Raw genomic sequence first — 27084 nt, forward strand, 5'->3', positions numbered from 1 at the left:
ATCTTACTTCTTTTTCCTTTCACCCCTTTTCTAGCTTTCTTATTTCTGAACCCAGAAGCTAAATCTTTGTCCTTTTCCTTGCTAGAACCCTTAGCAGGGGTAGTCCTATCAACATCATCTTCCCACTCAGTATTAGACCTACTGTCTTCACTGTCATCAGAGTTCTCAAACTCATCATCTAAATCTTAGAGCTCAATGATAGAATGCTACACAGAGGAAGCCTTTACATGGTTGTATAATAGAAACATTAACCCTTCATGCATGGGAGGGTTATTCTCCGGGTTATGCCTAAAATCCTTAATGCTAGTGTTAAAGGAGCTAAATAAATAGAAACGAATAGACACCAGGTCTTTATGTTAAAAATGATTCAGAAGCATAAAGTGATAACTATAGACACGAGAGTATCTACCATCAAGTTTAACATATTGCATGGCAATAAACAGAATTCATCTCCATACCTTCTTTATCACTTTTGATGAGTAGTAGGTTTTTCCAAATTTCACCAACTTGCTTTTCTCAGACTCCTCCTTCGTGAATTGCTTGATAGCAGCTTCAGTGAGCTTCATGTCTCTGTAAAACTTTATGCCTTCTATTGGCATACCTGTAACTTCCGCGATCATCCCTTTGTCAATTTCAACCTTTCTTCTTCCTATGGCAATTTTACTATCTTTCCAATTCTTTTTGAAAATTCTGGTCACGATAGGGTTTTTCCTTACAATTCTCTCCATATACCCTATCATCATAGTCATTTCCAGAATAGCCCAGGCTTTTGGCTTGTCTTTCCATTCATCATTGGAAAGCAACTCAATTATTTTCTTATTACCTCCCATGGCGTCCGCAAACAGATAATTCTTATCCTTCCCTATACAAAATAGGGCAAAAACAGAGACTAAGGTGTAGAGTAGGAAGGTCTTGAAAATAGTGGACACCCACAAAACATGTGAAGTCTTGTCCACATTAAACGCAAGCTTAATCTTTGAGCGCCTCTCTTTCTGATTCATTATGGCCTTTTTCATTGATAAGTGCATTGTCATAATTACTCATCATTCCCTCGTAACCATGCACTCTATCATAAATGAGGAGCGCATGCGCCTCATGAAGAAGATCCAGCTCACCTCTCTAGCTCATAGTATGATCAGCATGGACGGCCATGTTGGCAGCCCAATCAGCAATAGTGTTGGTTTCTCTATAATTATGAGACACAACACATAGCTCGAAAGAGTTGATTATCTCCTTAGCTTGAGATATAATATTTTTTAAGGTCCATGAAGAGGAGGATAGGCCTTTTAGACATTGAACTATATTATTTGAACCTCCCTCAAGCCAAACTTTAGTAAATTCCGTAGATTTAACTAGGGCAAGAGTTTGGTAAGAAGCCATGGCCTCGACTAAGTGGTTAGTCTGTGATCCCATGGTGTTAGACCATATAAAGATAATATCATTACTAAAACATGTTTATTATCACTTATCTAAGATTAGTTTTTAATTATAAGTACAACTTCTCAATAAATAAAGGGGTCAAATTCAACATCACATTTTGAATTAGAAAGGAATACTATTCCTTAATGACTATATATTCTTAGTTACTCCCAATTTTTTATACATTAATCAATCTTAACTCATTCATAATCTAAATTTAATCTATGGTTTTATTCTATTTTTTTTTTTTTTCTTATAGACTACTCATTATTTATCAGGCATTTTCTTATTTTTTTGGGAAGTCCAAGTTTCATGCCTATTCTTCATAGTGTAGACACCTAGATTTCACTACTCTAATATTGTTCTTAGGTTACTCTTATCTCATTGACTTATTAATTTTATCATGATAGTTATGAAATCATCATATTGATTAATTAATTAATTAATTAATCTCATATTTCGCTAATTGATTAATCATTATTACTTAATTACTTTTTCAATTAATCTATACACATATTTTATTAACATAAATAAATAATAAAACAAGTCCCACACTAAGTAAGATTCCAAAATCTCTATCTCTGCAACTTCCATGGCGGGTCCCTGACTTCCCTCCCCTTTTTTGAGCTCGTTCCCTTAGTTTTCCCTCCTTGGGGGCTATGGATTGTTTTGCCTATGGTTGGGAATGGGGCCCATTTGGGTCCCCTTTCTCATGGCCCATATGTTGATTCCTCTTTTTCAGTACACCCCCTGGCAGAAAATTAATCTTATCGCATCGTGGCTCCTCTGTACCATCATGATGTTTTTGCAGAACTAGAATCAGGGACTTATGCAGATAAACTTAAAGCTGAAAGATTTGCAAAAATGGAGAATATTCTAGAAGGTATTTCTCCCCTAACGAAATGTGTTGTTAGTGAGAATAAAGTGGAAGTGCCTGATGTTTTGGTGAACACAACTATTGTTGAACTAAGCCTATCCTTGGTGTGCAAGTTTATTGCTTTTCGTCTAGCCCTTGACTTGGTGAAAAAATGGGTTTCCTCTAACTGGAAGTTGAACGGGAATGTCTCTTCTACTACCATGGCCAATGGAATTTTCCTCTTCAGCTTCACAAATCAAGCCAATCAGGCTCATGTCCTCATGGAGGGACCCTGGGTTTTTTTCTCTTCAAACTACCTCTCTCTATGCAAATGAAAACTAAACTTCGACCCATCCTCGGAGATTGGCACTATGGCTCTGACTTGGATTTGTCTATCGGGTCTCCGTCTAGAGTTCTGGAATATTGAGATTCTTAAAGGGATTGCAAACTCATTTGGTATATACCTTGCTATTGATAGTATAACACAGAGTAAATCCAGGCTTTTGTTTGCCCATATTTGAGTTAATGTTGCCATTAATACGGTCTTACCAACAAATATTATGTTACAGTCCAAAATTGGGTCTTGGGTGCAATAAATTTAATATGAGAATGCTAAAGCCTTTTGCCAAAGCTATGGAAGATACGAACATCTGATTTCAGTATGTAAAACAAACCCAAACAAGAAACAACAAATGTCTTCCAACTTTGCAAAGGCTCTTCAAAGAGTGAATGAAAATAAGGAGTCTCCTTCTCCTAATGATGTCCCATCCTCAATTATTGTTCTTCAAAATGATGAAGCCCCCTCTCGAGAGAAGGTTATTTCTAATCATCACAAAGACAAGAAAAATAATGTAGATGATCTCTTGACTTCTACCTCTGGCTCTGAGATGAATTTTATGTGTCCATCTCTTCATCTTAACTCTGAAGATCCCAGGAATTCGATCTCCCCAAGTGCCAAGGAGTTTTTTATTGACTTAAATCAACTAGAAAATAAGGATCAAAAGAACATAGAACAAAATACTAGAGAAGGAATGAATAAAGGAAAATATACAAAAATAAAATGTTCCTCCAATCTTATCGACTGTAAGTTCAAGGGCTAGGAATACCTTGATGGTAACTCCCAAGAAAATGTTAAATAGTGACTTTGGTAACCTAAAATAAAATCTACAGATGCTAGGTTTTTCTACTACTCCACCACCAACAAAGTCAAAACATTGATCAGAAGAGGATGAGATAGAAGACAAGGGTTCAGAACAGGTTCCCACCAAGAAGAAGAAGAAGAAGAAAGTTGATGTGGGGGGTAATAGTAAACAAGGTTGACCCTCTAAGTTGGACTCCAAACAGAAGGAAGTGGAACAAGAGGTAGCTATAGGCAAGAAAACAACCTTGGATGGAGTCCCAGATAACAAGAAAAATGGAAACTAATCCCAATCTGATGGGATTCATCCCTATTCAGGTGAGTAGGGCTTCTAAGATCTATTTTTCCATGATTATTATCTCCTAGAATATGAGGAGCCTTAATATCCCCATAAAATAGCATATGCTCAAATTTCTTTTGTTGGACATAAGGTGGATATCCTTATGATTCAGGAGACTAAGATGAATAAATAGAATTTTTCAGAGAGCCCTAAACTCTTTCTAGCCCTTGGCCCATTTCTTGAATAGTGACTCTTTTGGTGCCTTGAGGGAGTGGCTACCCTCTGGAATCCCAATCTTTTGGATGGCATCTTGGTCTCTTTTGAAAGGAACTCTTTTATTGTCCAAATTAAGAAAATCAAGTCTAATTTACAATGGACCTTGGAAGTCTAATTTACAATGGACCTTGGTTAATGTCTATGCTTCTAATGTTCACAGTATTAGGACCCAGTTATGGAGATCCATAAATTCCCAGATTGATATTGGATCTGTTGACTTATGGATGTTTGCTAGAGATCTCAATTCTCCCCTCTATCCCTCAGAGAAAGCTTGTGGTAATGAATATTTTTCGGATAGTATGAGTGATCTAGCTGACTTCATAGCCTCATCTAGTCTCTTGGATATACCTCTTAGTGATTCTAAATTTACCTAGACTAATCGAAGACATGGAGATCATCTTATTCAGGTATAAGGCTTGACATATTCCTGATTTCTTCAAATTGGAACTGCCTAGACTCTTTCTACCTCAGATCTTCTCCTCGCTCGGGATTTGATCACGATGCTATCATCCTAAGAATGGATGAACTAGGGACTATAAATCCCTACCCTCTTATGTATGAAATGACATGGGCTCAACATAAAGACTTTAGATGATTGGTTGAAGAATGGTAGAACACTCCTATTGTGGGCACACTCATGTTTAACATTACCCAAAAGCTTAAGATTCTCAAAGAAAAAGTTAAGGGTTGGAACATATATTCTTTTGGTAATATCTTTGAGGAGAAGAAGACCTTAATCAGTGATCTACAAGCTATCCAATTTAAAATGGAAGAAAAATAAGATTTAGAAGAAAATTCTAAGGAGGAATTGGATATCAGGATTAACTAGCTTAGACTCAACATAAAAGAAGAAGTTTTCTGGAAATAGAATTCGAGGATCCAATGGCTCTTGGATGGGAATAAAAAACATGAATTTTTTCATCAGTGAACTCTGAAACAAAAAAGCCGAAATAAAATTAGATATCTTATAAGAGAGGATTGATCTAAGGTGGATTATGATGAGGAGATGCCAAATCTCTTCATTGATTATTTCAAAAATAATATTTCTATGTCCCAAGGCATGAATCAGGATTTGAGCAACATGTTGAAAATTATACCTAAAGCTATTGAAGTTTTGAATCTCCTAGACCTGAACAAAATAAGTTCTATGCAGGAGGTCAAGACTATTTTTTTCTCTTTCTCTCCTAACAAGGCCCCAGGCCCGGATGGCTTCCCTCCTACTTTCTTTCAAGACTTTTGGGATATTATCAGGAATGACCTATTTAATGTTGTTAGAGACTTCTATAGATCAGGTAATCTCCTTAAACAACTTAATGCCACCTTTGTTGCTCATATTTTGAAGAATGACAATACGATTTCCACCAAAGATTTTAGGCCTATTAGTTTATGTAATACTGTGTATAAAGTTATTTCCAAAACTATGGTCAATAGATTAAAACCTTTACTTGATAAAATGATCTTTAAGAACTAGAAAGGCTTTGTGGAAGGAAGACATATTCTTGATGCAGTCATGGTGGCTCATGAAATGGTTCATTCTATGGATTTCAGTAAGAAACCTTCGATGGCTCTAAAACTTAATGTTTCTAAAGCCTATGACAATGTTTCCTAGGACTTTCTTCTTGAAGTTCTTAGGAGATACAGTTTAAGGGTAAATTATTATATTTGATTGAGCAATGTGTTTGTACCCCCAGGCTCTCAATCCTTTTCGATGGGTGTCCCAAGGGTTACTTCTCCTATGTTAAAGGGCTAAGACAGGGTTACCCACTCTCACCCTACCTATTCATTATTTTTGTTGAAGTGCTACGGAGGAATTTCAAAAAACTTAAATTTGAGGGTGCTCTCAAAGGATTCAAAGCTGCTTCTTCCCTAAACCCTATCACTCATTAGTAATTTATTGATGATACTATCATCTTTGGGGTGGCTTTTATCTCTGAGGCTAAACTTTGAAAAAAGACCTTGGACAGTTATGCTTCCATCTCTGGTCAATGCATCAACTTTGTTAAAAGAAAACTATTTTTTCTAAATGTCAAACTCCCTCTCTAAGCTAAAATATCTTCCATTATAGGTGCCCAAATTGATACTCTCTCAGATGCCTATCTTGGTTTACCCCTGTTCTCTAAGTGCCCTTGTCAGAACTTTTGGAATGGCTTTTGATAGAGATTTCAAAAGAAGTTGGCTAGTTAGAAAGGGAAACTTCTTAGTTTAGCAGGTAAAATTCAACTTGTTAAATATTACCTTCAAAATGTGCCTATTTATTTCCTTTATCTTTTCATCTTACCCGGTGTGGTGGTGGAGAAAATTGAAAGGATACAAAAAAGGTTCCTTTGCTCCAGTATGGAAGAAAAAAGAAGACTCTCCTTGGTCTCTTGGAACAAAGTGTGCATACCCTAGAATTGTGGAGGATTGGGAATTAGAAAGATTAAAAAATTTAACAAAGCTCTTATTGCTAAGATAGGCTGGCAATTATCTAAGAACAAAAAGACTTGATAGAGATCTTGAAAGCTAAATATTTCTCAAGTAACAGTGGGGAAAATTTTATTTATCAAGAGGAGCTTCCCATGGGCTCAACCATTTGGAACAACATGGCTAAAACAAGATAGGGCAAAAGAAGAAATGGGAAGGTAATTATAGGTAATGGAAGAAATACTAAGTTCTGGAAAGAAAATTGGGTACAGGGATAGCCTCTGGATTCTCACCTACATCTTAACAATATCAAGAAGTTTCTAAAATATCATTTGGGGGGATAGGTGAATGAATTCCTAACTTGAAACCAAGGTCTCACATCCTAGATTGATCCGAGTAGACTCATCTCCTCTGATCCAGATGCCCACCCATCCTTCAAAAGTATAATGTAGAAGGAAGTTGTTGATCTCTTTGCCATGCTACCGAACTGCTCTCTCTACACTCCTAAGGGGGGCGATGATTGGATTTGGAAATGGAGTAATTCTGGTAAGTTCATTGTTAAGTTTGTCTATCACCTTTTGGAGGATAACAATAACAAATAAGATTTATGGAGAGCTATATGGATAAAGGGGTTAATTCCTAAAATAATTGTTTCTGGTGGGAGAGTGCTCATGGTCGAATTCTTACTATAGATAACCTAAATAAAAGGGGGTTTTCTTTGGTCAATAGGTGTGAACTTTGTTATATGGACTAGGAAAGTATTGATCACATCTTCCTACATTGTAACTTTTCTCGTGAAATATGCGAGGAAATCTAGAGAAAGATTAACACTTACTGGGTGCAACTTAAATCTCTCAAAGAATTCAACGAGGCATGAAAAATTTTCCCCTATTCACACCAGATTGTTAAGAACACATGGCAGCAAACCCCTCCCTTTCTTGCTTGGAACATCTGGAAAGAACACAACAACATGATATTTAGAGAAGAGAAGAGAAGTATCAAAATTATTGCCAATATAATCATATAGCATATTAAAGAAAATGTGAATGCGAATGCTATTGGCTTAACCAAAACCCTCCCCTCTCTGCTGGATCTAAGACCAAAATAGATTTGGGGAATTCAACATAGTTTTTTGAACCTCATGCTGGTGGCTTCCCTAGATGTTGGATGGATTAAATGCAACTTTGATGGTTTCTCTAAAGGTAATCCAGGAATCCCGAGGGTAGGAGGATTGATCCATGATCATGAAGGTTTCTTAGTTGTGGGGTATGGATCAAGTCTAGGTACTACTACTAACAACAAGGCGGAAGCTTAGGTGGCTTGGATGAGTCTACAATGTCTTTTTGACATCACCAAAAGAAATTTCATTCTGGAAGGAGATTCAAAACTCATAGTCAACTATCTCGATAATGTCACCCCTCCTCTATGGAAATCAAAGAGATTATTTGTAGATGTAAATGGCTGATAGGGCTGTTTGATGAAATTAGAATACAACATGTCTACAGAGAAGGTAATAGGTCAGAAAACCTTATAGAAAATCAAAGTCTCAATATGTTGGATTGGCATGTTTTCAAATTTGAGAATAGCTCTAAAGAGCTGAAAGAAATCCTCGCTCAGGAAAGAAGAACTTGAAAGATGGCGGGAAATGGAATTGAGATGCTGATTTGAATTTCTTCAAATTGTTTTATGTGTGCACTACTTTTTTTTATAAGGCTCATTAGGCCCACCAAGGTGGGGGGCCTTTTCCTTCATAGGAAAATTCAAAGTCAAAAAAAAGAGCGGGATGAGGATATTCTTGGCTGAAGTATTAGATTTTTCAAATTGTGTACCTTGACGAACTTTTTTCGATATGGTTTGTATATGGTGGACCCCTACATAAGCTTATGTAGGCTGGAGATGACTCAGCATCATGACCCCATGGGTTTTCTTTCTAGTCAGATGACCTGCGTGGTCCATGATTTGGATAAGAACTTTCCCAAAGTGAGTACGATGGCTTTGATTGATGATTACTCTTCATTTAGGAAAGTGTTGGATTTCATGATAAAGACAAGGAGAAACTTAGATTTTTATGCCACCTTTATGATTAATGATTTCAACGGGTGTCGCACATGCAAGAACCTCAGAAAAATTAAATTATGGTTTGATAATTTTAAAAACTTATCTCCCAAAAGTAGCAAGAGAAGGAAAACTTGTATTCTTTTGTCTAGTCACGTTTAAAGAATCTTTGTTCCCACTGCTCATACCAATTTTGAAATGGGAAGCCCTCTGAAATGCACTGAACCTAAAAATTGTGATGGACTTAGAGATAATAAGGAGTTGTGGGATATTTTTCATGAAGCAGGTTTTACCCCTTTCTTCTTAGCAATTAAAGGCTATAACAAGGAGCTCTCTACCAGGGTCTGCAACTCCTGGTGGAATGGGAAGGTCACAGTTGGTAGAATCTCCTTCACAATTACTCCTGAATACATTGTGGAGGTTACTGGTCTTCAAAATGATGGAAATCTGGTGGAAAGGAATAGTGTGGGGGATTACAAGAAGTTCATGAGGAGATTCTTCAAGAAGGGCGAGAAACCAGTGCATCTACAAAATGGGTATGATTGTTTTTCTTTACCTCAACCCTATCCGATGGTTAGTTATTAGGTTATGAGATATTTTACTCTTGAGGGGCGGTACCAAACTATGCATGGGTATTACTTCCCCATCCTCAACCGTGTTAGGAATATGCATAAAATTCATATGCCTTTTTTTTCTCTTTTCGTCCCTAAAAACCTATTTTCAAAATGGGACGAATCCCCTGCTCCATCAAGGTCTCATTTACTTGATGTACAAATTTGAAGTTGATCATTCCCCTACTATTAGTGGTCTTTCCCCGAATTCTGGTAGTGTTGGTAGCTCCAAGTTTTATGCTAAAACCCCTAATCTTCCATCCTCAATTCTGCAAATCCACAACTATCTCAGCCATGTTGACTCTAGGTTAACCATTTATAATGGTTCGGTTGTGGTCCTTGAAAAGGACTCCTTGGAATTCGCCCTACTTGATACTAACCCTAATAAACGAAAGCATGAAACCCTAAAAAACCCCTCGAGAACAGAGAAGAATACCAGTAGTGACTTAGTTGGGCCAAATATCACCATTGACTTAGAGTTGCATAACTCAGAGAAAGAAGAGAAAAAAGATGAGAATTAGGAAAAGTACAACCATGGCTTGGGGGAAAGAAGGTTGGCCCATCTTCGGGATAAAGGGAGAATTAATTATGAGAAAAATGAGTTTAAACAGATTAATTCCCCCCTCCAGGAAATCTATGAACTTGATGAGGATGAGGATTTGAAGGTTAACCCTAAAGATGATGATATCTAGGTGGAGGATGAAGAGAAGAAGGATAACCCCAATAAGGATATGAAGGAAGAAGAAGAGTTGAGAAATGAGAGTAGAAATTTTGAAAGTGAACCTGAGGATGAAGAGGAAAGGAAGGATGAGAGTAGTGAAACGAAAACTGAACACGATTCTCTACTTAGAAGCCCAATGGACCCTTACAACTTGGAAGAAGATGAAATGGTTAAGCGATCTCCCATGTCAACCAATCATGATGAAAGTTATAAGATGAAGGGGCAGTTAATAGAAATGAAAGAAAGATTGTTTGCTCTGGAGCAAAAAAATGAGGAGCAGGACAGGAAGATTAATGAATTATGCGACGTTGTCAAATCACTTTGCCAAATTACTAATGGGATCATGGACAATGTTGTTATGGGAACGATCTCTTGTCATGGAAAAATTCAGAGGAATAAAAAGAAGGCTAAGACAGGCAAGTACGAGCTAAATGAGGAGGAGGACACAGACCAGGAGGATACATGGATTCAAAATCTGGGAAGGTTAAAGAAAAAATGGAACCTACTCAAGAAAGATTAGCTATTCCTGGTTATGTTTCTATTAATGCTTTTATGGTTTTGACTTGTTGTTTTGAGAATAATTGTGGGGTCAAGGAACCCCTTTCGATTAACTGTTTAGTTTATGAATTTTCTAGAAATGTTTATGATAGGTTTAATGCTAATATGAACTCTATGATTATTAGCTCTAAGGAGAAGGTTAATAGGTTAGCTACTGTTATTTGGTTTACCAACTGGAAGCTTCTTCATATTAGTAGAAATAGCTATAGGGTGATGAAAGTTTTTGATTATTTTTGAAGTGAGATCAGTTTTTGTATGCTGATGGTTGTATGATCTTGTAAGTTGGTTGTTGTTTCTCTAGTTTAGGGCCGCCTCCTTGCTAATCTAAGAAAAAACATAAATAGATAGATAGATTTAAGTTTTCTCTCCCACATTCCATTTCATATCAAATTAGTTGAGTTAGCATTCAAGTCACTCAATAAATAAAGAGATTAACAAATCAATTAATTTAATTAACTAATCAATTTTTTATGTTTATTATCAATCAAAATAAATAATTCTAAATAATATCTCTAGATCAAATTAATCTCTCTCTATTCATGTCTTCATTAAAAAAAAATATAAATCTACTCTTCCAAAATCTGAATATAAGAAATCATAACATGCTAAAAACTTTGTCAAATACCATCTCCATTTTGAGGTTATTTTAATTCAACAAAGAAATATGATAATAATATTTTTTATTTGATAGTACTCCATAAGAGGTCATGTTGATTCAAGAAAGAAATCTGACAATTAGAATTTTGATTGGAAAGAGTTTGTTTTTTAGATTAACACGATTCCACTCTAAGGTCTTTGTTAATCCAACAAAGAAGTCTCAATTAAAAAAAAAATCTGGCCATTAGAATTTTGATTGGAAAGTGCTTTTCTTTGAGATTGGCATGACCTGACTCTCAGGTCATGTTATCCATCAAAGAAATCTGACAATTAGAATTTTGATTGAATAGTGCTCAATGACAGGTCAGATTAATTTGAGAAAGAAATCTTATTATTAGAATTTTGATTGAATAGTGCTTATTTTCGACACAAATCCTCGTAAGGGTATGATTCAATGGAGACTGCTGAGATAATGAATGAATGAGGAAGATGAAAGTTTGTGGTAGATTGAAAGATTGTCTTCTAGATCCATCGTGATGCATGTCTATTTTTCATTATCTTCACCCTTTCAATCTTCTCCTCTTCCCCACTGAGGTAAGAAGAATCTAGACGGATAACCCCCACTCCTCCATCTGCACTGATCTTTGCAAACTTGGAAACCTCAAAGTTTTTTTTAGCGATTGAAATGTGTTGGCATTTAGCTATAATGAAACAAATAATATTTACAGCTTATTTGTTTCCCTCTATAAGGTCATCGTTTGGATATAAAGTTATGGAGACTTTCGACGTATTCTGACAAATAGATAGTCACAATATCATCTCAAGAAGATTGACTGTTTAACAAGATAAAATAATATCCACATACAGAAAGCAAGTGTATATGTTTACCAATCTCATCTTTGCGTAGATACATAAAAGTTTTCTCTTTTGTCAAAATCAGCACACCATACCTCTGCTCTCCATCCCTCTAGAGTTATATAGTTGAAAAAGAAACTAGAACAGAGACTAAATTATTTTCGTGCCTAAGATATCAAAATATGAGTATGGTTGTTATAGTCCATATTGAAACTTTATTCCAAAAATTTGGTTGCATTCATATTATAGTAAACCATATGCATCTTTTTATTCATTATAATATAAAAAATTACTGGTTGTTGTCCACGTTTGATTAAAATAAACTGGAATTTTGATAATGCGCCTACTCTGTGAGAAAAGCATAACAAAAAAAATATAAGGTATACCAAACATGCTATTCAATAAGAAAATCAGAAATCAAAGTCAAATAAAAGTTTGCGCACCATATTTACTCTCCATTCCTCAAGAGCTGTACTGTTTACAAAGAAAACGAAGCAAAGTATGAAATAATGCTTTCAAATACTAAATCTAATATGAGAGATATGAAAAAAAATTCTTACAAACATTTTAACAGTTATAGATTAGATAAACATATATAAATTTAGTTTTAAACAAATAAAACTATAAGACAAGATATATGTGGGAAAATCCTTATAGAAAATAACTCACTTTGAAAGCTAGTTTCAATTGTGTTATCAACAACAACAAACTGTTACAATACAATGCAGAGAGAGAGAGAGAGAGAGAGATCAACACAAAGAGAAATCCACTTATGGTTTCCAAAACCCTCTTAAACACCTAAGAGGTAAGATATGTCATAAACAACATACTGCTAATGCTACGACACATTGCACATAGTAACTTCCAAGACAACAACACCTATCTCATCCATAACAGTCAGCTTGCCAAATACAAAGTAAGAACAACATAAAAATTCCCATGACCAAGAATAGGTGCTTTTCTTACCCCACACCATTTTTTTCGATAGAGATAAAAAGGTTTTACAGGGACCTGAAACTCAAAGTTTTACAGAGCAAGGCCTATAGCCAAAAAGACACTAAATAAAAGAGAAACAGGGGATAAACCCCACATAGACCTAACGCCAAAAAACAAAACGAAAAGACCCAAAAACATAGGGAAAAACACTCAACTGAGAGACTGCACCAGTTCAGTGTTCTTCTGAATAATCTTCTTGTTGATTTCTCCAGATCCTCCATGATGAATCTGGAGGTACCCTGTTCTTGGTTCTGGCTCCTAGTCTTAGTACAGGGACCCAAACTAGTCTTCCCACCAGCAGCACTCTAACCACCCTCTGAAGCATTCTTTTTTATGTTTTCCTCCAAGGGAGGTTCACTGGTTATGTGTTTGGTCCTATAGTCGGCCATCATGACATTGATTTTCTCCCAACCTTTAGCGTTGTTACTCATTTCCACCCAAATGATTTCCACCATATTATTCAAGTTGTCTTTGATGTCATACACATACGCCTCCAGCTTATCAATTATGTGTTCATGGAAGATCTTCATAGTTTCAACATCTTGAGATATCTTCTAAATTATGCTCATGATTTTCTCAATTTTACTAGGCCCAGGGGAGTCCGTGAAGGTTTCAATAATTTCTTTAATTCCATCTTTCAGAGTTCCAATTTCCCTATCCACCCACTTCCAACATTTTTCCTGGCCTCTAGTGTCCTCCAAAATTAGGTCTTCGAACTTCTTCTCCCCCTTTTTCTCCCCTTCTTTCTCCTTATTCACGGTCCCATGTTTCTCAATATCCACATTGAAGGGAATGTCTAACCTAATCTCATGGTCCTTGTCTTTGGACCCACTTTACCTGGTCAATTTTGTATTCTTTCTGATGGGGTAATCCAGGTCTTGCCTTTTCCTGCTGCTAATTTAAATTTGCTTGCCGCCCACCTTGGAGGGTTGGTTTTTCTCCTACTGTTAGTTCCTAAGGTCACCATATAGGTTCCCCTTCTTTCTTCGATCTATACTCAGGGTCCTCTAAATCCTTGATATCATGGCAATTTAGGGTAGTGCCACTGTCATCCTCTTCCATCTCCATGTCAGAAACAAATTGCACCTTAGGGTTAGAAGAAGAAATGTGGGTTTTATCCATGGGGAAGGGTTTCACTTCATGGGCTTTGACATACTCCATGATTAACATGATAAGCCCCTCATGAAGCATTGGATTATCTTGGTTCTCAGCATCTCTAGCTATGCTATTCTCCAAGGACAAAACCAAATAAAAGGGGATGGAAATAAGTTTACCATGCCTAAAATGACTTAAGATTGTAAAATGATACGAGAAAATACTAGCATATCTGCCATCAAGAGTGATATACCTCATGCTGAATTCTATCATGTTAGCCTAGAGGGAATTCAGTTATTTCCTGTTATAGCCATCATCTGCCATTTTTGTCACCCTCTATCATTCCTTTCCCTTGCCCTTGTCAAAAAATGCAGAAATGGCCTCCTCATCTAATTTCCTTTCTCTATAAAATTTCTTGCTCTCCATATCAAGATCAATAATAATGGTAACTAGGGTTTCGTCAACCTAGAATTCTGCCCCATACATAGACAACAAACCCTTATTCTATCCTTTGATAAAGCTTTCAGTAACTAGGGGAGAGTTACCATGAAGTCTCGCCAGATAGGGAACCATCCCACCGTCTAAGATTTCCTCCTAGACCTCCTTATTTTTCTGCCACTTATACCTCATACCAATTGTTAAAAGTGAACTCAAAGCATAAATGCCATCTACAAAAAAATAACTCTCCATGAGTCTTCTATCAAACTAGTAACTATCATAATCATAATAGAAAATTTTCATAGTTCCAACATAGCAACCTATAACACTAGTCCCCTAAACTTTAGGACTTTCAAAGTGGATGTAAGATAAAATAAATATGTTTGGACTCTAAAGTTGAGACATTTTAATCTCAACATTCTTCCACTTGTCAAAGACCTATCAAAAGTCTAGACTCTCTGATATTCTCAAGGCCCCAAGGCCCATAGATTCGACACACCATCTAAACTTCCTAGTACTCACTACTTTCGTCAGTGCATCCACAACATTCCACAAAGTATCACCTTTTTCAATCTCACCTTTCAATCTTCCACCATATCATGAACAAAGTGAAACTCTATATCAATGTGCTTTGTTTTGACATGAAAAGTATAATTTTTTGCTAGAGAAACAACATTTGGGTTGTCATGACAAATACTAATCTACCTTGCATCAAAATCAACATCAGACTATAATCACTTAATCCAAATGGATTCCTTACAAGCATTAGTAGCTACCATGTACTCTATTTGTATAGTGCACAAAGTGACTATAGCCTACCACCTACTCATCCAACTAATAGCACAATCAAACATCATGAAAATATATCTAGTCATGGATCCTTTGATGTCAATGTCACCTACCCAATCTAAATCCACATATCCACGAATGCAAAATAAATTTTGAGGTCTAGAAGGATAACTATGAAAACATAATGAATACTCAAAAGTACCCTTTAAATACCTAAATACCCTCTTAACTACATCCTAATTCACTCTACTAGGATTAGCCATATACTAACATAAGATTCCTACTACTTTGGCAATATCTAATGTAGTACAAATGATAGCATACATCAAGCTACGAACAACACTCACTTAAGCTACTCTAGACATTTTCTCCATCTTAGTAGGAGATTTTGGACAATTTTCTACATAAAGCTTCATCCCCTATAACAGTGGAACAACCAACTACTTGCAAGTTGAGATGCTAAATCTCTTCAACATAGAGTTCACATACTCAATCTAGCTCATCCAAAGCTTTCTGCAAGCTCTATCTTTGATGATCATGAAATATTTCTGAAGATTAAAGAATCATGAAATATTTTTCTAAGATATAAACATGCACTCTTTAAGACAAGGGTTAGGTGAATCACTATAAAAATATGAAATAAGTCATAGTTTATCAATATTATCAACATGAATGTAAACTATGAATATCATACATGGAGGTAGGGCCTCCACTTTATAGAAAGTGATGTAGATGTTTAAAGTATTTTGAGTGAGGGTGGCTTGTTATAAGCATTATAGAAAGGTAGTGTTAGGGAATCGTTGATAATAGTCCACTCCACCCTATAGTAACAACACAACAACAACAAAACCAACAAAAGGAAAAGAAAGAGAAAATACTCAATTTTTATTACTCTAATAGAATAAAGAAATACAATATTCCGAACACTATAGAATATTAGCATAATTGACTTTAAAAATCTGCAAGTTGGAGCTACAAGGCTTCTCACTCCTACTCTACACTGGAGTACTCAACTATGAATGCCTAAACCACTATCCCAAACCCCTATATATAATTATTATGTCTCTTGTGATTCTCATGCCCCTTCTAAGAGAGAAACACACGACAATTAAAAAATGCAACACATATCCAATAGATGACCTTTAAACTTCCCTAGGGAGCCACCTAAAGGGATGTCTTTTCAATTTTCCCAAGTGGGTGCCTAAAAAGGTGTCTTTTCCCAATTTTATGTAACCATTCAATAATATATGAGAGTATGACTTTTCCTCTTACTTGCTCCCATTCTAAGAAGGGTATTTATATGATTTTATCATTTTAAATGATAGAGAAAGGTGTCCCATCTTGAAAATTACAATTTCCCTTTAACATTGGCCACAAATATTAAATAATTTCAACCTTCTAAGTCTTTTTGGATACTTTCCTAGGTAGATGGAGACCTATAGATGTTTTACTTTATTTTTATTCACCTAACCTATTACAAAATTAAAATAACAATATTTTTGGGTGATGTAGGATTTCCATATACACATCTTGATGCTCTTGCATCAATTATCAAGTTTATTATTAGATGAATGATAAGGGATAACATACAACAATAGTTATTGAATAAAGTACATTGGAAAAGATATAGTGATGAGGAAGATAGAAGGGTAAAAGTAAAGTAATATTTTTGGTAGAAATGAATATGAAATTGGATGTGATGAATATGTGATAAAAGGGTATGTAGGTCTAAGATCATAGTCATGAATGAAGCATTAATGGATGAGGCCAAGACAACCTAAGCTCTTATTTAGTTCCATTCATTTCAATCTATTGGATAGGAAAAGAGAGATTAGTGTAGGGAGACATTAATGGTCAAAAAGGGTGGATAAATCATAGAAGGAGGTTTTAGATTTCAAGGTGGATAGATTAGAGGTGGCAACGTAGAAATGAAATTAGGAGCTAGGTAATGTGATTTGTACCTACAACACATCAATGATAGTTTTGATCTTGCATAATATTATTTTATCTTATATAAGATATAGACTTTACTAATGGAGTGAGAAGGTCTTAAAATATGGACTAATTTTTGTTCTTAGTTACTTGGATTGAAGAAGAATTAAAAGAAGCCACTCAATACTAGAAAACCATGGAATAATGGGGCAGGGTTATATAATATGGGTTTCCTCTCACTAGATACAAAAGAGGTATGAGTAGGACCAAGAAAAATGAGTACATGATAAGTGACCATAAGAAAATATTTATACAATTTGGGTTTCTTTCCTCTAATAAAAAAGAGCTAAGAGGAGGAGGATGATAAAATACTAAAGACTATAAAACTACTTCAATAATAGGAGGTTGGTGTAGCATAGATTTCTTTCTTAAACTAGAAACATTGGTAGAAAAAGGAATATGAGAAATTATTGAAGGCTAGGAGAATAGAAGGTGCATGGAACATGAAGAAGTGTCACTCAAAAAAATATTCACCTAGTTTGACATAAAATTTTGACATGATTTGAAGAGAAATTTAATATAATATTGAAAAGGTTTCGTTGGTGTTAGCCCAAAATAGTCTAAAGAGAAGTTTTTGTCCATAGTGAGAGGCTTAAATTTCCATTGTGGTGATTTTTTGGCCTACATTACTATGCACAAACTTAAGAAACTTATGGAAAATAGAAAAAAAAAAGGTTCATATTATAGTGTGCTATGGGTAGGTCTTCTTTATGTGGATGTGATCTAAACTAGAATTAATTGAGAAAGAAAACTGAATATCATAGGTCCCATAAAAACAATAAGGATAACTGAACCTAGAGTAGGAAACGAGAAACCATCATGTGTAGATATAATTTATCTAATTTTTAATACTCATCTCTATACAACTCATGAATATATAATAACACCCCATAGCCACATTCACCATGAGTAAATGGTTAATGAGAATACCATGAATGAGTTTTCAATTAACAAGAGTAGGGATGTATAGAAGTCTATCCTATATACCCTAGAGAGTGTTAGTATACAAAAATGAATGGTTTGAGAATAGGCTAGTCTCAAGGTACACGAGGTTACGTGTACACAGTCATTCCCACCATGTCTATGAAAGAAGAAGCATGATAATTGGCATCAATATTTAACATAGGTTGAAAAGAAGTAAGGTCAACAAATTTTGATGAGCAATGTGATAAGGGGTTCAAATGGATAGAAAGAACTATTATATAACATCCAACAATAATTTGTAAAAAAAATATAAGCATTTTCCTTAACATATTATAAACAATGTGCTTATATATAATAAGTATACAAAATTGTGAAATGTTTCAATATTAAAAAAAATTAACAACATCCATCCAACAAACAAATGCATACAAATCTATTATTAAATATCTACTTATAAAAAGCTATTGTAGAAATAGTTGTCAAATCATATACATACTTTACTTCGTTAAAGAATATTACAACCACATTACTTTTATTTATTTAAAAATAATTTATAAATAACTTTTATCACTAATTAAACATTATTAAAATAAAATTATTAATATATTTTAAATTAATAAATCCCATTACTTAAAAACAACATACAATAAATTTATAAATTCCCCAAAATTTATTACGAAAACGTCCATTATATTTCTTTTTATTGAAAACAATGAAAAATGAAAATAAATACAGGGTGCCATCAATATCAAAATCAATTGTCCACTAAAACAGCAGCAAGAACAGCTAAAGAATCCACAACCAGTAATAATAATAATTGTTCAAACATTTGGAATCCACAACCAGTAATAATAATATTTGTTCAAACATTTGGAATACAATAGAATAGCAGCAAAATAAACCAAGTTTGCAGCAACAAGGCAAAATAACAAAAAAACAAAAAAGATCTCTTCACATAGTCACAAACACCAACTGGGGATCAGAACAAATAAGGTTTACATTTCTTAAAATATGAGTGCTCATATAACTCACTCATGGTTGGATTCTAGACGTAACTCTCAGTTTAAGGTGGGTACGAATTTATAATTCCCATTTGCAGTTCGTTTATTTAACATTGCTATGTATAATAGGTAGAACATAAGAGTAGAGAATAGTGATCTTTAAGCGGGGGAAGCATACTTGGCCTTGTAATCACTCCAAAGCTGATGAACAGACTTACCAGTGAGGTCATTGAAGAAGCCCAAGTCCCATCTGGAAGCCATTTTAGCTTTTATGTTAGCAACAAATCCAGATCTAGTACTATCACAATATTGCAAGAAGTAGGCAGTAACATCATAATCCTAGTCCCATTTATCTCCACTACCTGGCTTAACCCAGTGGGAAGGAGCTATTAGGTATATGAAGCCCAACAGTCACATGGTTGTTTGTCTTCCTCAGAAGACTCTTCATTTCATATTTGATATGTTTATATCAATGGTTGTGTGCAGCCCATACATGATGTACTGTGTAATTGGATATTGGTTAATAAAAATTCTCCCTGCTTTCTGGTGGTCGTATCCACTTAGTGGTGAACCTTGTTAATCTTGTGTCTTGAGTTCTTTGTTGTGTCTATTATTATTTCTATTGGTTTTTGTTCACTATTGTGTGTTTTCTCCGCTCGTTTTAAAACTAGCAATTGGTATCAGAGCTTAGGTGAAGTGATTGAGTAGAGATGGAAAGGTCAATAGATAAAGGATTGAACATTCTTGAGAAGATGCAAAAGTTTGAAGTTAGAGAAATCAGTTGCTAGTATTATGGCAAGCGTGGCCATGTAAAAAGAAATTGTTGGTTTCTCGAGAAGGCTAAAAGGCAGCCAAAAGATGAAGACACCGATTCAGTGATCAAAGATTTTCTTGCAAATTTAGACTTGGTGGAGGGTGAAATTGTGCAAGCAAAAGTTAAAACAAAACATCATGTTCATTAGTGGGATGGCTAGAAAAAGGAAGAGAATTCAGCTGAAGAAGAAGAGGGTTTGAAGTATTTGTTGTTTGAAGATTTTCTTGATTCGACTAAAGAAGAGGATGCTGAAGAGAAGGAAGCTGAAGCGAGTGAGGATGAAGTTGAGGAGGTTGAGACCAAGACTCAGGTGGATTATGAAAAAGAAAAATTTATGAGGTTGAAGGAATAGAATATCCTACTCACCGACAAACTGATTTGTACGGACCAGAAGTTGATACTTTTGTGTTGCATCATGAATATTGGAAAAGATAACTTTGAGAAAGAATGGGATTTTTCTGAAGAGACCTTATTTCAGCAAGAGGAAAGTGATGGGAAGCTCCTAAAAGACGACCCTTTCCTCAAATAAATGTATGCCTTGTTGATAGGAAAGCCTTTCTTTGGTGGAAAGAATCCACAAGAGGATTCAGGGTACCTAGAGATTGAATATCCTTGGAGCGTAGGGATTATAGAGCTCACGGAGGCGGGAGAGAGCCTTTGGCTCAAGGTTGCGCAAGATCTAGAAGACTTCGGAAAGGCTAAGGATAAGGTCTTTCAGGAAAATGAATTTCAAAAAGAACAAAAGAGTGATGATTTATTGCTCCAGATTGCAGAAATAGAGGCGGAGTGGAATGCATTAATTGCAGGTATTGCACAAGTTTCTGCACAAAATACAACAAATTCATTTGATATGAAGCCCGTTGGTGCAAGGTCTGTAGCTGGAAGCTCAAAATCAGATCTCGTGGCAGCCCAATTGCATAAGATTATTGCATCTAGTGTTGGTCAAATGAAGAGAGAACATGGGTTCCAATCTGGCCAGTTGGATGGTAGTAGTAATGATTCATTTGATTTGTTTATGTTGGATGTCATGGGGTCGAATGAGAGTCGGTGTGTTCTAGATGTGGGCAGTGAGGCAACCATGAGAATTGGGAGTGATGTTTGTAGGTTATTCACACCTCTACAAGAGTTTAATATTTGGGTATTAAAATCTGATAATGGTGATCTTCTAGATATTCTATTACGGGGGAGCACAAAAGCAAGAGACTTTGATGGAGGAGTGTATTATGCATCTGTTGATAGTAGTGTTCCTGATTATGGATTACTTGATGAAGTAGTTAGAGAATATGTTTTTAACTTTGACCTGACTTGGAGAAGATTAATTCGCAGTGTTCATGAACAGAGTTTGATGATATTAAAATCTTCTCAAGAGCTGGTTGTAGTAGGAGCCTTGGAATGGAGATGCAGGGAATGTTACAGGCTATGCCGGTTGGACTTCACGGGGGAGATTACTAGTTATATGAAACCCAATAGTCACATGGTTGTTTGTCTTCCCCAAAGAATCTTCATTTCCTATTTGATATGTTTATATAAATGGATGTGTGCAGCCCATACATGATGTGCTGTGTAATTGGATATTAGTTAATAAGAATTCTCCCTGCTTTCTGATGGACGTAGCCACTTAGTGGTGAACCATGTTAATCTTGTGTCTCAAGTTCTTTGTTGTGTCTATTATTCTTTCCATTGTTTTCTGTTCATTATTATATGTTTTCTTTGCTCATTTTAAACTAACAGGAACCAACCCTACACTGAGGTGCACATAGTCTGCAATACCTTCAATAAGCCCACCGGAGGCTTTTCCCTGCCCATTCCACTGCCACACGTGTGTCATTCCATGGGAATGCAATAGAATAGAATCAAAACAAGCCAAGTTTGCAGCAACAAGGCAAAATATCAACAAAACAAAAAAGATCTCTTCACATAGTCACAAACACCAACTGGCGATCAGAACAAATAAGGTTTACATTTCTTAGAATACGAGTGCTCATATAACTCACTCATGGTTGCATTCTAGACGTAACTCTCAGTTTAAGGTGGGTACGAATTTATAATTCCCATTTCCAGTTCATTTATTTAACATAGCTATGTATAATAGGTAGATCATAAGAGCAGAGAATAGTGATCTTTAAGCGGGGGAAACATACTTGGTCTTGTAATCACTCCAAAGCTGATAAACAAACTTACCAGTGAGGTCATTGAAGAAGCCCAAGTCCCATCCGAAAGCCATTTTAGCATTTATGTCAGCGACAAATCTAGATCTAGTACCATCACAATATTGCAAGAAGTAGGCAGTAACATCATAAGCTTGGTCCCATTTATCTCCACTACTTGGCTTAAACCAGTGGGAAGAAGCTATTGGATATATGAAGCCCAACAGCCACATGGTTGTTTGTCTTCCTCAGGGGACTCTTCATTTCATATTTGATATGTTTATATAAATGGTTGTGTGCAGCCAATACATGATGTACTATGTAATTGGATATTGGTTAATAAGAATTCTCCCTGCTTTCTGGTGGTCGTAGCCACTTAGTGGTGAACCACGTTAATCTTGTGTCTTGAGTTCTTTGTTGTGTCTATTATTCTTTCTATTAGTTTTTGTTCACTAGTGTGTGTTTTCTCCGCTCGTTTTAAAACTAGCAATTGGTATCAGAGCTTAGGTGAAGTGATTGAGCAGAAATGGAAAGCTCGATAGATAAAGGATTGAAAATTCTCGAGAAGTTGCAAAAGTTTGAAGTTAGAGAAATCAGTTGCTAGTATTGTGGCAAGCATGGCCATGTAAAAAGAAATTGTTGGTTTCTCGAGTAGGCTAAAAGGCAGCCAAAGGATGAAGACACCGATTTAGTCATAGAAAATTTTCTTGCAAATTTAGACTCGGTGGAGGGTAAAATTGTGCAAGCAAAAGTTAAAACAAAACATCATGTTCATTGGTTGGATGGCTGGAAAAAGGAAGAGACTTCAGTTGAAGAAGAAGAGGGTTTGAAGTATTCGTTGCTTGAAGATTTTCTTGATTCGACTAAAGAAGAGGATGCTGAAGAGGAGGATGCTAAAGCGAGTGAGGATGAAGTTGAGGAGGTTGAGACCAAGACTCGGGAGGATTATGAAAAAGAAAAATTTATGAGGTTGAAAGAAGAGAATATCCTACTCACCAACAAACTGATTTGTATGGACCAGAAGTTGATGGTTTTGTGTTGCATCATGAATATTGGAAAAGATAACTTTGAGAAAGAGTGAGATTTTTCTGAAGAGACCGTATTTCGGCAAGAGGAAAGTGATGGGAAGCTCCTAACAGAGGACTCTTTCCTCACAAAAATGTATGCCTTGTTGATAGGAAAGCCTTTCTTTGGTGGAAAGAATCCACAAGAGGATTCGAGGTGCCTAGAGATTGAATATCCTAGGAGCGTAGGGATTATAGAGCTCACGAAGGCAGAAGAGATCCTCTGGCTCAAGGTTGCGTAAGATCCAGAAGACTTCGGAAAGGCCAAGGATAAGGTCTTTCAGGAAAATGAATTTCAAAAAGAACAAAAGAGTGATGATTTATTGCTCCAGATTGCAGAAATAGAGGCGAAGTGGAATGCATTAATTGCAGGTACTGCACAAGTTTCTGCACAAAATACAACAAATTCAATTGATATGAAGCCCGTTGGTGCAAGGTCTGTAGCTGGAAGCTCAAAATCATATCTCGTGGTAGCCCAATTGCATAAGATTATTGCATCTGGTGTTGGTCAAATCAAGAGAGAACATGGGTTCCAATCTGGCCAGTTTGATGGTAGTAGTAATGATTCATTTGATTTGTTTATGTTGGATGTTGTGGGGTCGAATGAGAGTCGGTGTGTTCCAGATGTGGGCAGTGAGGCAACCATGAGAATTGGGAGTGATGTTTGTAGGCTATTCACACATATACAAGAGTTTTATATTTGGGTATTAAAATATGATAATGGTGATCTTCTAGATATTCTATTATGGGGGAGCACAAAAGCAAGAGATTTTGATGGAGGAGTGTATTATGCATCTGTTGATAGTAGTGTTCCTGATTATGGATTACCAGATGAAGTAGTTAGAGAATATGTTTTTAACTCTGATCTGACTTGGAGAAGATTAATTCGCACTGTTCATGAACAGAGTTTGATGATATTAAAATCTTCTCAAGAGCTGGTTGTAGTAGGAGCCTTGGAATGGAGATGCAGGGAATGTTATAGGCTGTGCCGGTTGGACTTCACGGGGGAGATTGCTAGTTATATGAAACCCAACAGTCACATGGCTGTTTGTCTTCCCCAAAGACTCTTCATTTCATATTTGATATGTTTATATAAATGGATGTGTGTAGCCCATACATAATGTACTGTGTAATTGAATATTGGTTAATAAGAATTCTCCCTGCTTTCTTATGAACGTAACCACTTAGTGGTGAACCACGTTAATCTTGTGTCTCGAGTTCTTTGTTGTGTCTATTATTCTTTCCATTGTTTTATGTTCATTATTATATGTTTTCTTTGCTCATTTTAAACTAACAGGAACCTGCACTGAGGCGCATATAGTCTGCAATACCTTCAATGAGCCCACCGGGGGCTTTTCCCTGCCCGTTCCACTGCCACACGTGTGTCATTCCGTGGTACAAAACTCCTCGAATCTGTGCCTTTGCGTCCCTTTGGAATTTGCCCACATAATGTGCAGTCAGGTGAATTTCGTTTTCTCTCGTATATGCAGCGATGCCCGGGTTGTTTATGCTTTCTACGATCAGAGTAACTCTCTCTATATTTTTCCTATCTGCAGCCGATTGATGGTGGAAGGTGTTCCAGATAAATTTTGTTGAAGAGTCCATAATTTCAAAGGCCCGCTTTGCCCAATTTCTTGGTCGAATCTGTTGCCGCCGGTGGTTCCTTGCGCGTGATTAGAAAATGCAAAAACCAGTGCTTCACTAGATTGGCCCATTAACATTGCTATAAGGGCTATCAACCCCAGCACTGCACCAGCACGACTGGCCGCCATTCTACAGCCAAGATTTTCCACCACAGAAAGATATGCTATTGCGCGCCAAACAAATACTTGTTGAGCAACTTATCTTTCTTATGAAAAATGAATAGAGGAGCGTGGATTATTTACGGAATCTATGAGAAATCACATTTAATGCTGGCTGTGTATTCTCCATTGCCTTCGCAGGTGAGAATGACCTGGACTCGAGGATGAATATAGGCCTCACACTCATCCATTATGTGAGCTCCTTCACCAAACGCCTTTGAATTCCGTTTCAAAACACAGAACAATTGAGTGTACGCCCCGTGATTTTTTAAAGCGGATCACGATTGTCTTGCAATGTTGCTTTTAAAAAAAATTTGATATAGCACCTCGTGATCTCGTGCTTCACCACTAGAAGTTCTCACCAATCAAGCTAAATCCTCAGCTTCTTAGTTCTACATTATCATTGTGATTAGAATTAGTTATTTTTGTAAGAAAATGTTTCTTAATTTTAGAACTTCTTGGTGAATTTGGTTTAATGGATATTCTTAGTCTTTGGTTCTTAGTTGAAAAGGTTCAGCTCAAAGGTTGTGCTCTTGTATGAACAATATGGATGAAAAATCTTCCATAATTTTTTATTTCTTTAAGATAAAAATAATTTGAAAACATAAGAAGAAACACAATAATATTTAGACCATAAAATAAAAGTATAAAGATATTATTATTGATTAGTTTGTTAAATAATAAAAGAAAAAATTATTATTATTTGGTCATGATTATGGTCTAAAAATATTGTGGTAAGAATTTGTTTCAAAGTGTAGGATATAAAATGCGCATTCAAATATTTATTTATTTTTATTCAACATAATTCATGGAAACTATCATTATTGTATTATGATATTTAATTCACACATTTTGGTGCAATGCTTGCTCCTAGTCATGAACTACCACTCTACATGTTTAGTTGTTTACTTCATCATTTTCAAATGGTTTATGTCCACTTGGACTAAGTCGCCCACACAGTTCTATCTCATGAAGAATATCATACTCGCTAAAAACTCTTAAACATCAAAATTTTGAAGCTTTAACCTTTGAGATTATCGTTTTAGGAATCTACTTGTTACATGTAATTTTTTACAAAAAGAGGTCTTGGTTTGTGTGTCTAGGACATCTACTAAGGACACCATCCTAGGTCATGTTAATCACAAATTAAGAGAATCAAACATCTATATTCAATTACATCACTTTTCCTTATTCATAAATCTTTCTCACTTACATTAGTATTAGAATTCTTGATTTAACATTCATTCAATCTTCTAACTTCAACCATGGGGGTTGATTTATAAAAAGGAAGTGAGTAGTATTCTTTGCATCTACAGTAACACATCACATCTATTTGTCAGCATAACCATTTTTTCATATGGAAATCCAAAAATAGGCAACAAGGTTCTATAGTTCATAAACATAAAAATTAGTAGTGAACATAAATGTTATAGATATAAGTGTCAAAAGACCAAATTGCATTTGTGATTTATTCTTAGGCCATAGAAAGTTAGGATCATTACTACCACAAGTTTATAAGCACTTATCTTAGTTTAGTTTCTATTTTTATGCACAAAATTTTAATACAATAAAGGAATCAAAGTCAACATCACATTTTGAATTACACCCTAGTTTGAATATTTCTTACTTATTTCATATTCTCAATTTGAGTTAATCCCATCTTTCTATACATTAATCAATCTTAACTTATTCATAATCCTAGGTTTTTATATTATTTTTTATTGTAGGCTATTCGTTTTCTTTCTTAGGAATTTTCTTAATTGTTCTCGGAATTCCAAGTTTCATATCAATCCTTCATAGTGTAGCCTATTAGATTTCACCACTCTAATATTAATGCTATGAGATTTCCACAACCCATGTTATATTCTTTAGAAATGTTATGGATTTGATTGTGTGTATTCTTTTCCCATCAACGTTTTGAATCACATTCTGTGATTCAAGATGAAAGAATTCCAAAGAGATGAAAATCATCATATTGATTAATTTATTAATTTATCCCACTTAAACCTCCTAATTGCTCCCCATATTTTACAAGTTGATTAATTATTTTCTCAATTAACTTAATTCTTCTATGCACAAATTTCATTAATATAAATTTATAAAATGATTTTTTCTCTCCCATAACAATTTGGTTGGCTTAACATTCAAGTTATTTGACTAGTCAAACATACTCTTTAATTAATTAGTTAAGTTAGTTGAATAACTAATAAAGAGTGTTAACAAGTCAAGTCAATTAATTTAGTTGATTAATCA

The 27084-nt window shown here is 35.5% G+C and overlaps 1 protein-coding gene across 1 annotated transcript; it reads right to left on the reverse strand.

Annotated features, from left to right (window-relative positions):
• Positions 1–24319: 24319 nt before the first annotated feature.
• LOC131875770 (uncharacterized) lies at positions 24320–25022 on the reverse strand. Its single transcript, XM_059220440.1, has 3 exons — positions 24935–25022; positions 24651–24836; positions 24320–24579 (listed from the first exon to the last, which is right to left on the reverse strand). Exons 1-3 carry the CDS (start codon positions 25020–25022, stop codon positions 24320–24322), a joined length of 534 nt encoding a protein of 177 aa, XP_059076423.1.
• Positions 25023–27084: the final 2062 nt, after the last annotated feature.

The sequence above is a fragment of the Cryptomeria japonica genome, chromosome 5, assembly GCF_030272615.1.
Source record: "Cryptomeria japonica chromosome 5, Sugi_1.0, whole genome shotgun sequence".
In the NCBI taxonomy this organism is placed as follows: Eukaryota; Viridiplantae; Streptophyta; class Pinopsida; order Cupressales; family Cupressaceae; genus Cryptomeria; species Cryptomeria japonica.